This window comes from Gallus gallus, chromosome 4, assembly GCF_016699485.2.
Source record: "Gallus gallus isolate bGalGal1 chromosome 4, bGalGal1.mat.broiler.GRCg7b, whole genome shotgun sequence".
Classification (NCBI taxonomy): domain Eukaryota; kingdom Metazoa; phylum Chordata; class Aves; order Galliformes; family Phasianidae; genus Gallus; species Gallus gallus.
The window spans coordinates 33,998,266-34,010,041 of NC_052535.1; the positions used below are offsets into that span (position 1 = coordinate 33,998,266).

Here is an 11,776-nt window from a genome sequence, read left to right on the forward strand (position 1 = left end):
TGTTATAAGGTATTTCTGATCTTAACATTTACTGGGGTACACGCTGGTATCTCTAAAGTAGTTGAAGAAAACCACCTAACCAAAAAGGAAGAATGTAGTTACACTTGTTTACTTTGCCATTGTAAATACAGAAAAGCAAGCAGAAAAGAGAGAAGAGGATTTAAATTCCATAGAGAAGATGTGTTTGAGATGTTTATTTCATTGCTTTGAGCAGTCCATCAGTACTACTTCTGCACCAAGTGCTTTTTGTTATTTCAGCTATCCTTTTGGGGATGACGTAGTTCCCTTGAAGAGAATCTTGCCTTTAATATATTAGGTATTTAGGGGAGCTTAAGATTTCAAAGCTTCTTTTGAAAATAAAGTGCTTCTTTCCTCTTTGCTTATTTAACAGAGGAACCAGCTTGTAATTGGTTCAGTACTGGAGCACTTCCAGCAGCAACAGTGGCTCGGTCACTGCCAACTATAGTTCCAGAATCTCCCCGAGTTCACCCTGGTTTCACCCTGCGAACACCTCGCACCCCGAGGCTACAGGATCCCAACAAAACACCCAGGTTTTACCCTGTCGTTAAAGAAGCACAATCCATTGATGTGAAGGTAAATGGAAAGGCTTAATATCTTTTAAAATCTATGGAAAGCCTACAGAATGTAATTTATAAGAATGCAAGGCAAAAATGAAACAATTGTACTTGATAATTGTTTTTCTTCAAAAAATGTCACCATATTCATCCTTTTTTACTTCTACAAAGTGGTTCCTGATTTTTCTCTGTAACATTTCTTAAAAGTCCATGATGAAGAAGTGTAACATCTAATGATTTAAAATTTGTTACATAAGATTAAGCTTCAGGTTACAGAGCTGGAGCATCTTGACTTTATATTTGGTTAGATACAATATAAAATGGGCAGCACGCTGTTGCGGGAGGATAAAAGCGAGTGAAATCAAATTGTGAAAATAAATGCTTCATTTACTTCTGTAGGCTCCAAGAAAAAGAAAAACGCGGCACAGTACAAATCCTCCGTTAGAATGCCATGTCGGTTGGGTGATGGATTCCAGAGACCACAGGCCAAGAACTTCTTCTGTGAGGTAAGGGTTGGTTGGTTGGTTTTTAAAATTTCTCTTTGTAGCGTCATTATTTCTCACCACCAGTGTAGAAATAGGCTGTGATTTAATGAGAATTTCTACGTACAGTGGGAGCAAAAAAGAGTGGTGGAAGAAAGGCAAATGGGGACTGGAGACAAACTTAGAATTTAGAAGTAGGGCCATGTAGAAGTGAGCTCATCAGTCTATTCTCATTCTGTTCTTTGCTGATCCGTGATATAGTATCATTAATGTTACCTAAGTACTGATGGTCAGTGACTCTGTTTGCCTTTAAGCGGTCATTTAAAACCATGTATTATATTAATGCTTAGTTAACATCATCAAAAACTTTTTAAAGATAATAGCACAGAAGTAGATGTGCACCTGAGAACAGGGATGACTGGGAATCCAAATACACATCACAGTGCATGTCAAGTGATCGTACTGTACTGACAGTGCTTGTGTAGAGCAGAAAGGTTGAAAGCTGACTCTGTGGAAACAGAAAGCTGTCTGTAGAACAGAAATGTTTCTTTTACAGCAGTTCCAATGCTTCACCTTCAGAAGGAGCTCCACTTGCAGGAGGTTATGGTTGTACTCCAAATTCTCTTCCAAAATTTCAGCATCCTTCTCATGAACTGTTAAAGGAAAATGGCTTTACACAACAGGTGTACCATAAGTATCATCGAAGGTGTCTAACGGGTAAGCCACTTAATGTACTTCCTAACTTCCTAGCAAGAAGTAACCAGTTGTGACTTGATAGCAGTTTTCTCCATATTGTTCTTCATCCATCATTTTTCTTGGGCAAAGTTGATGCTTATGTTTTATGATACTTTCTTTTTATTTAACTTCAAATTTCCTGACAAAAAACAATCCTGAAAATACATGACATTTTCCAGCAACTTTTTCTGTATTAATATTCGTTGCTAAAAGAAGTAGGAGTCCTTGAGAGAAGATAATTAGTTGATGTTAACTTTGAGACTTAATAAATAATGTTAATGAAAATATCTTTTGAGAGTTCAAAATTACAATTCTTGAAGATCTTATGTCAGTGTTACTAATCAAAAAGCACTTGAGAATAGTCTGTTGAAGAAGTAAGTAGTTGTGGCTGTGTGTTCGTTTCCTTTTCAGAGAGGAAACGGTTGGGAATTGGCCAGTCCCAGGAAATGAACACACTTTTTCGTTTCTGGTCCTTTTTCCTGAGAGATCACTTCAACAGGAAAATGTATGAAGAATTCAGACAACTTGCTCTAGATGATGCAAAAGAACACTACAGGTATGAGGTTTTTCTTGGAACTGAAATTAAAAAATAAAATAATAATAATAATTTGAGGTCTTTAGCAGTCATTTTAATTACAGTGATTTTTTTTTACATATATCTTTTTTTTACATATATATATTTTACATACATCTTAAGTGAACATTTCTATTGTTAGCGTTGTCTCTTTGTAAATCTTCAAAACAGCAGTCTGTGCAAGTTGTTTTAGCACCAAAAATGTGTTTGTATGTATTTGTGCTTTGTGGATAAACAGCTAAGTGTATGGCATTTCCTGACCTGTAATTGGCCCTGAGTTCTCTAAAATCATGCAACTTTTTGACTCTGACAAGTCAGCTCTATTCTTAGGAAAGCTTCTGCGATTTTTCTCATTCATTCTTGACCTCAAACTGCTTGTCTTCCTACAACAGCAGAAAAAATTACCACTGCCACATTAGCTCTTTGATATTCCCTCTCTTCCTCCCACACACTTCTTTCCTTTCCCTCCCCCAGACTCTATTTCTCTTAATCAAAGACACAAGGTAGCCCAATGTATGGAATGCCAAGTGAGGAAGTTTATAGAAATTACAGTTTGGATATGTTGTCACTCTAGAGTGTAAAGTCTGTAGGATGCAAAGGTGGTTTTAATCATCATCTGCATATCGTTGAGAGCTTTCTTTATGCTTTTGTGATTATCCAAGTATGTATTTTCCAAGAGAAACTTTAGAAAGCTCTTAAGGGATAGCACATAAATGCTGGACAGAAGGAGGTCCCATGTGGCCCCTTTCAAACTAGACCGTTCTATGGATGCAGATTATTATCCATTATTATGAATGAATTTATGCTGTTCATTATGTCTTTGCCAAATGTAACATATTATGGTACCGTAAAGAGAAGTTGATCCAGATCCTTCCAGAAAAAATAGTTTTTTTTAATATTTATCTTTAAAAATTACTTCAGATAAGTGCTACTGGCATGAATATTTCCCTAGTTAAGTGTTTCTTAAAGTTGTACTGATCACCTATATGCAACTGTGACTTTAGGAGCTCTCACTATTGCATAATTGCATATATTCATAATGTAATACTGTAGTCATCTGATGAGTGAACTCAGCACTCAAAAGGTGTGTGTCTGCATGGTAAGAATTCAGTGTTATACAGGAACACAATGGCTGGTTTGGAACTGGGAGCTGGATTAAAACATCCATTGGCCTCAGTTCACTTACCTAGAAAAGCGAGCAATTTATTTTGACCTCCACTTGGCTGCCCAAGGCAGACTTTACACATGCATGCTAAGAATTCAGGTGGGTCCACAAAACATTTAACTTGGAAGGAAACCAGAAATAACTGTAGTAACTTCTAGCAATAGGGCTTTTCTTTTTGTGACTTTCCCACTTTTTCAGCTAGTATGGATTAGGAAAAAGTTGAGTGTGACAGCCAAGTTAATGTTTCCAAGTAAGGTAAAATGAAGGTAGGTACCTTACCTCAGCTCAGAGCAGGTGATTAAGAAGCTTATGATTGAGTTGAATAAGGGAGTGGCAGGTAGATTGGTGTCAGTTGTTTATTTCCTCTAATAGAGAACAGGAGGGGCATGGAAGGAAGCCAGAGGAAAAAAAAAAAAAAAAAATTGGAGGCCATTTTTCATGAAGTGTGGGAGCTGTGGGTCTCAACATCTTGAAAATGTTAAAGCATTTGTTTTGAAATTGCATGCATGCATAGAGCCTGTGGTTCATAAATTGAAGCCACGTGACAAAACCAATGTTCTTAAGTTAGTTTTGCCTATTTGTGAAGGTGTTTCAGTAATTCAGAAATTCAATAAAAATTGAATGTAAAAGGAAGCATTTTTTGTGGGAAGGGAAAAATGAGACTATGCTATTTACATAAGTGCGAGGAGAGATTGTAAACATGCGTGCTTTTGAGCAATTAGAGTGTATTCCTAAAATCCCTATACCTGTTTCTTCTCTTCTAGGTACGGGTTGGAATGCTTGTTTCGATTTTACAGCTATGGCCTAGAAAAGAAATTCAGGCGAGACATATTCAAGGACTTCCAGGAAGAAACAAAGAGGGACTATGAAGCTGGTAATTATCATAGGCCAGTCACTGCTTACAGCAGGGTGACTTTAGCTGGGAGATAATCCCTGTTCCTTGGCACTCACTCATTTAGTAAGCTCAGTTTTAGTGTAGTTTTTAAGAGCACCTTTAGTTTATCTTTCAGTTCTCTTACATATGTAGATACTGGTGAACAATTAGGTTTTTAGTTAAGTGTAGCCTTTGTAAATTGGTAAAATTATCTTCTTTTTTTTATTAGGTCAGCTTTATGGACTGGAAAAGTTTTGGGCTTACCTAAAATATTCTCAGCACAAGACACCAGCCATTGACCCCAAGCTGCAAGAATACCTCAGTAAATTTAGGAGACTGGAGGACTTCAGAGTGGATGTAAGTTTCAACACCTATTTTAAGTAATTTGGCTTATCCATATTTTTACTACAAGTTAAACTGTTTCAAAACAGTACTTCAGTTCATAAAGAGGTGAATTTACAAATCCCATCGAGTCAGTACAAGGCACAATTAGAAAAAGTTGAATGGAAATGAGAAATGTGTTGTTCTGTTCCAGATGTTATTTTTCAAACTGAAATATGGTTAGCATATAAACAGTGGTGAATTTCCCTTTTTATTGTGTAATGTAAATAACAAAAATATGTAAAAGGACATTTTACTGATTAATACTATGAAGTGCTGAGGAAGGAGGACTTTGAAGGTTTTTTCAATTCAATACATAGTTTATTTGTCATCTGCTAAGACAGATTACTCCTGTACTCTTCAGGAATTTGGCAAATTAATTGACACCTGGCAGTTCCTTAATGAATGGTGACAGGCATTGTCCTCTGCACGCTAAATTCAGCATAACCTTCTTATAGACAGCTGATTTCTTAAGCTGCATGATTCCAGACTGCAGTGCTGCTGTTTGTTGTAATGGGGCTGTGATGTACTGCTCCAGCGCCATCATAGTCTTCAGCCCTCCTTTCTGGGAGTTGTGGCAAATACTGGGCACTGGCTGTAATGTAATATGACAGGTTTAGGACTTCAAAGTCTTGGAACGTTTTCACACTTGTAGCTTAACAGCCAGGAAGGTTTTAAGAGTATCAGGGGTGAGTTGTGAATAACTATTAAGATTACCGTGCCTAACTAAAGGCTCAATTACAGAATGCTCCTTTCTGCTCCACTAAGTATAGGAAAGGGCAGATACCTGGCCTTACAAAACAACTCTTAACAGCGTACTGATGTTAATTTTCAGCCTCCTTTTAGTGAAGAATGTGGCAGGAGGCAGTTGGCTGCAGCAGGTGAGGATTCGGGTCATCGCAGACATCTGGCTCGTTCCTGTCGAACATTTCCTGTGGCTCAGCCTGTAGTGCTGTTGGAGCACGTTACCAGTGGGAACACCGTGCAAGCACCCAGAGCAGGCCATCCTCATGCTGCCACAAAATCAATAGAAAGTGATGTACCGGAAAAATAGACTAAGCCTCGCACCCTTGAGAAGCAGCTTTTTTCATCGCTCTTTTTAGTTGGAGATCTCCAAGGTGAGCCCATCTAGTACATGATTAAAAGTGTATGGGAAGACAAAGGACTGCATTCTTTTTCGTGGGATTAAGTTCCAAAACACCCTAGGAGAGCCGTTCTTGGTTTTGGGATCATCAGAAAGGTCCTAGGGAAGATTCTTTGGCTTCAGTATTGCTTTCCTCAAGCTTTTGTTTACAAAAAACTGCATTCCTTGCATATGCATAAAAATACTTTGGGGATGCCTTACATTTCAGCTCATGTTTCTGGAGGGAAAAAAAAAAAAAAAAAAAGGTATGGTATATCCATCTTACTGACTGCGCTTTCTTTGTCCCTTTGTTTGTATTTTACCAAAGCAAAAAAAGATTACAGTATACATATAATTTTAAATGTAAAGAAGGATCTATGTGATTGGTTTGCTTTTGAATCTGTAACTATAAAAAGTATGCTTTGTGTGAAAGTGCACTCAAGAATGTGCAGCTATATATGATACAGCACTGCTGGATTCTATTTAAAGACATAGTTTCTATTTTTTTCGGGGTCTCCATAGTTAGTATTAAGTATGGAGTTGAGTGGACATAACTGGGATAGTTTTGCAGATACTTCTTTCAGTACTGGTTCCTAAAAAGCCACAGTAAAATACAGGGAAAAATGGATCTGTTGATTCAGTGTCTTAAATTAACACCTAGCATCTGCAGTTGGTGCAGGTCATTCAAGTAGCTTCAGCTGAATTCTCATATGATGATAAATCATTCTAACATGAGAGGCATCTTTTTTTAAGGTTTTTTTTTCCTCTGTATTTCAAGGAATAAAAATTAGTTTGGAAGGAAACCAAGTATTCCTTGTAAACTTCTTTTTTGCTTAATTTTACAGTATTTGAATGAAGGTCTGCTTAAATTGTGCTAGCTAAGATTAGATAATTTCACACAGGTCTGAGCACAATTTCATTGAATGTAAGTTATTGATATATATGTTCGTTTCTGTAGCTAAAAGATGAGGGTGTTTATATCATGCAAATCCTTTTAACGTCATTACTTTGATTTAAAAAAACAAACTGCATGAACTGAGTGGGTCACTTACTTCTTCCGAGGGTAAATGAGAAGAATTTCAGCTCTTTGTTACCAGTTAGCTGCAAAAGAGCCCTCTGTTGAGAATTCCATCTAACGCAAATGCCTTAACCCACGGAGGTGTCCAAACAGAACAAACATCCAAAGTCAGAGTGTCAAACAGCTATCAGCTCTTAGAAGTTGTCGCAGTAAGTCCATTATTATTTTTTCAGTCGTTGTCCTGTGAAACTCAATGAATTACGAGTGTCTGCATTGTAAATGAGTAGATGAGCAGTGGCCTTCCCAGCAGTTAGAAGAATTACAGTACAAAATAGAGCCTTTTACAGGGGGCCTGTTCTAAGTGAAAATGAACAACTAATTTAAGCAACGTCCTTTCCATAAGCTGAAGTGACACACCTCAACCCTGTGTTTGATCCACGACTCTTGCTATCCAGGAAAATGATGCAAATGTAAATTTGAATTGAATTTGTATATACAAGTAAAAAATTTAAAATATTTCACTTTTTGCATTGGAAAATGTGCAGACTAAGCTTTTGGTGTGTAATTTTGTGATACCTTGACAAATTTTATAAAAACAACCCAGAAAACCCTCCAGTAATGTTGTATTACAAGCTTTGTTGTTGTTGTTCCAAAAGCATGAAGAAAACACTTGTACAGAGTCTAAGGCTGTAGGCTTGCCTCTGGTGGGTTCTTAAAATGCAAGTTTTGTGATGATTTTTCATATGCCTGAGTTTTTGTTTTTTGTTTTTTTTTTCCAAAGAAAAACTGACAGGTGAGTAGAAAATGTGGCTCAAGGCAAAGGGAGGGAATGCTTTACCTCTTGCAGGCTTTGTGCAGAGTGTAGCCCTTTATTTTGGTGGATGTGAGGGACACACGTCTGGCTTATAGCTCTCCCTACCTTCAGGAATGCCCTCTTTGTTTTCTCATGGACTCAAACCTTCCCTCCCACTCTGACCTGGCAGAGTGATAGAAAGAATGGCAGCTCCACTGCTGCTGTTCACATGCTGAGAACACAAACATTTAGAACAAAGCCCCATGACTACTGGTTGAGCAGTTTGTTCCTCTCTAAGGTTCAAAGTTGTTAATTACCTTTCCGTAACTGGCATTCCTGTTGTGGAGCCATAAATTTGTCTTTGAACAGCAATATATACATCCAGCATCCTTTCTGCTGCCTTCTACATCCACTTAAGGTAACCTTCAATTCATCTGTCTTAAGACCGATTGTATTCTAACAGGTTTTTGCTAAGTACTTAGCAAGTTGTTGACCTTTCCCCGCATCTGAAAATTCTTGTGTGCTTAATGCAGAATTTGTTAGAATGCCTTTTTGCTGAGAAATGTCTCTACAAGTACTTCAAAACTATACTATGCTAAAAGCTCATTAAGGTTTTTCTTCAGTCTTACTTAAAAGGCTTTTCAGGAAAAGAATCATGGAATCATAGAATGGCCTGGGTTGAAAAGGACCACAATGATCATCGAGTTTCAACCCCAGTGCTATGTGCAGGGTCACCAACCACCAGACCAGGCTGCCCAGAGCCACATCCAGCCTGGCCTTGAATGCCTCCAGGGATGGGGCATCCACAACCTTTCTGGGCAACCTGTTCCAGTGTGTCACCACCCTCTGAGTGGAAAACTTCCTCCTATTATCTAACCTAAACCTCCCCCTTGTCCTATCACTATCCACCCTTAAGAACAGTCATTCTCCCTCCTGTTTATACGCTCCTTTCAAATATTGGAAGGCCACAATGAGGTCTCCCTGGAGCCTTCTCTTCTCCAAGCTAAACACGCTGTTCCTTATGGAGCAGATAATATTTTCCTACAGTGAGAAGCAGTAGCCTGTCTGCATGACTGATTCTTCTGGAGATTAGCAGGGATTTGGGTGTCTGTGGGAGATAAAACACTCAGATGAGCAGAAAGCAGCTCGTACTCACAGCAGCCTATGCTCCGCGTCCACTGGCATCAGGCATCCCTCTGTGCTGAGGTAACAAATCACCCTTCTGCAACTCCAGGCTGAGGAAGACTTAATTGTTGGCTAGTGTTCTTTTGCTGAGAAATCCCACAGCTATGCTAGGCTATGCCTGTAATCTTAAAGCGTCCCTCTCTGCTTTCTTCATCCTGGAGTTTTGGAGGGAAAAGAGGCAGTGCCCTTTGCTTCAGCTTCTGCAAACTCCACTAGAATTGCAGTGAACAAACTCCCGAATTCTAACCCAGTAATGGGATTTATGTAGAAAACCAGCTTTTAACTTGCCTGAGGCAGCATTATTATATGACTCAAGTGACATGAAACTTCAGCATACAGCTACAATGGCGCTATGTTAGACAATTCTGAAATGTAAGCATCTATGTTAGCTGTTTTAAGGCAACGCTTTGGGATTAATACCTTCAAAGCTCATCAGTTGTGGTTTCTTTCTACTGGAAAGTTATGCCTTCAACTCCATAAAATGAACTGACAGCCTTCACACTCCCATGAAGTCAGGGCCCAAGTCAGGCAGCAGAAATGTGTTTTTACTCCAGAACACTCATGGCCAATGACAAATCCAGACCTGTCACCACAACTTTTCACCTCCAAAGGGCTTTATTCTTAGGTGCTTATATAGCATACTTGTAGGCTTTACCCAGTTACCTAGAAATTGTGACAGCTCAGTAAAATGTTGTCACAGAAAACAGTTCAAACCAGAATGGGGACAATTAATTTTGCAAGAAGGCTGTTCTGCCAGACTGGAACTGGGAAACAGCGAAGTTGCAGCCTTCTGGTACAGCAAAGTGCACAGAAACACAGGAAACCCCACAGAGGAGGTGAATGCTACTGGGTTGGGGAGGGTTTTGGTTTTCTCATAAGGAATGCTTTACTTGCATTTGATCTGGGTGGATATACCTGTTCATATTTAATTAAGTTTTCCATATTTAAGCCCTCAAGGCCAGAATGACATGATTAACTAGGACTAAGTCGCCAAACTGACAACTGCAAATGCATAATTCCATCTGTGGCTGAAAGAGCAGTCCCTGGTTGAGCTTTTTTTTCCCTCCCACAGTCTATTCTTTAAACCATAACATAGAAATTGAAGGGAACTAAGAATGCTTGAAGCAAGCTAAGGACTTCATCACAAACATACTCTAAGCTTAGTAAGGCAATTTCAGGAACATTTTGTTGCTATATTAGACAGTTACGCTTCATGAAAGACTACACAGCTTGATCCTAAAAACCAAAAAAATCAACAGCCACTAAGCAGGAATAAAACATAGGAAGACAATTATATTCAAAGTTCTACTTTTTGAACAATATTCTGTTCTATTACACAACAATGCATGTTTCAGGGCAGGGGGAAGCTACCAACGTGCTTACTGTAGCACAGGCAATATTAAAGCGACTATAAGGATAAGTCCACTTTAACTGTTTCTTGACAGTTTCACCAAAGAGGCTGAAACTGATCTGAGTTCACAGATTTTCCTGAACTATGAGTATGCTGTATGCATCAACTTCTTGTGAAAATGAAGGATGTGGTGTGCTATTAAAGCATTGTTTAGGCTGTCATCCTCCAATCACTAGTGACTTCTAAGGCAGGATGAACAAGCCAAATTCAGATCCACTGGGCATCAAAATAAAGGGTTGTATCTATGCAACATGTTACTGCCAAAAGATGACTGTTCTGTAGTCTTCGGTTACTGCTAAATTGCTCGAAATCAAAAATCATCCTTCTACCCATCTTTGATCACTTTTTTATTTAGCCAATCTTAAATCGTAAGTATTGGGGCATTGCTCTTTTTAGAAATGTTTAAATAAGTAAAAAAAGAAAAACACATTCATATAATTTTGATCTGATTAAGCTTCACTGCAGTTCTTTGCCCAGTGCAGTCTTCTCCTTTTCCGTGCTCTAAGGTGGCACAGCATAGGAAAACAACTGCTCTTTAACCAGTAAGAAGTTTCTACATAAAACAGACACAAGCAAGATAAACAGCTCAAGCTACAGCAATGCCAGATGTAGCAATAGTAAGAACTGTAATGAGTAAATAACAGGGTAACTCATGTCAGGTGATGGGAATCTCCAGCCATGACTCTATATACGGTAGAAGCTGTAATACAATCAATTGTAAAAGTATTTTTATGTAGAAGCTTGAAAAAACTTGATCTGATTGTCCCGTTTGATACAGGCATAAGCCTTCTATTCCTGATCCACAGCTACCTGCATCTTGATGCTGTAATGAGGTGCAAGAGCTGGAGCAAGAGCTAAAATGTGACAAGCGTACTCTAACTACAGTGTAAACTTTTTAGATTTAGTTAAAATGAAGCAGTAAGGTGTCCAGGTAGCAAACTAGCACTCAAGTACTCCTAGCTGCTGTCCTGTACAATAAAGCTTTTCTTCATTTGTTGGCAGCTTCTGCTCTTCCATTTAAGCTGTATTCCTGTAGTTAGTTATACTAGCCTGCCCAGCAATGCAGCAGTGCTCGATGCTTAGCAGATAGATACTTATTATAGTAAGAATGTGCCAACAGAAGGTTGGGCACTGCATCCACACTCAGTTAAACAAAGATGTGACACGAACAGAATCCAGCACCTTAATGAATGATACGCACTACCAGGCCAGCCACGTACCTAACTGCATTGTTCAGCTCATATGAGAACCTGCAAGTGGAGCCTGACTTGAAATGGCTTTGGTTCTGTTATTTCTCCCGCTGCAATAAAACTATTATGTATCAGGCTTCCATATGCAAGGAAAAGAATTTAATCTGCCTTCTAGGACACGTGAGTTACAAGTGATTCAATGGAGGATTTTTGTTTGTTTCATTTATATTGACACAAAACACTTTCAGTCAAGCAGTAATAAAAACCACA

The 11,776-nt window shown here is 38.6% G+C and overlaps 1 protein-coding gene across 4 annotated transcripts in view; it reads left to right on the plus strand.

Annotated features, from left to right (window-relative positions):
• LARP1B (La ribonucleoprotein domain family member 1B) overlaps positions 1–6,712 on the plus strand; it is a 33,892-nt gene extending 27,180 nt beyond the window's left edge. For 3 of the 4 annotated variants that reach the window (XM_015276630.4, XM_004941010.5, XM_046941064.1), the window contains 7 exons: positions 392–594; positions 975–1,081; positions 1,614–1,774; positions 2,204–2,348; positions 4,296–4,405; positions 4,635–4,762; positions 5,622–6,712. In XM_015276630.4, the coding sequence (XP_015132116.2) occupies positions 392–594; positions 975–1,081; positions 1,614–1,774; positions 2,204–2,348; positions 4,296–4,405; positions 4,635–4,762; positions 5,622–5,840 (1,073 nt within the window). In that variant the 3' untranslated portion in view covers positions 5,841–6,712. The remainder of the gene's footprint in view (positions 1–391; positions 595–974; positions 1,082–1,613; positions 1,775–2,203; positions 2,349–4,295; positions 4,406–4,634; positions 4,763–5,621) is intronic. The other variant, XM_015276631.4, reaches the window with a different exon arrangement.
• Positions 6,713–11,776: the final 5,064 nt, after the last annotated feature.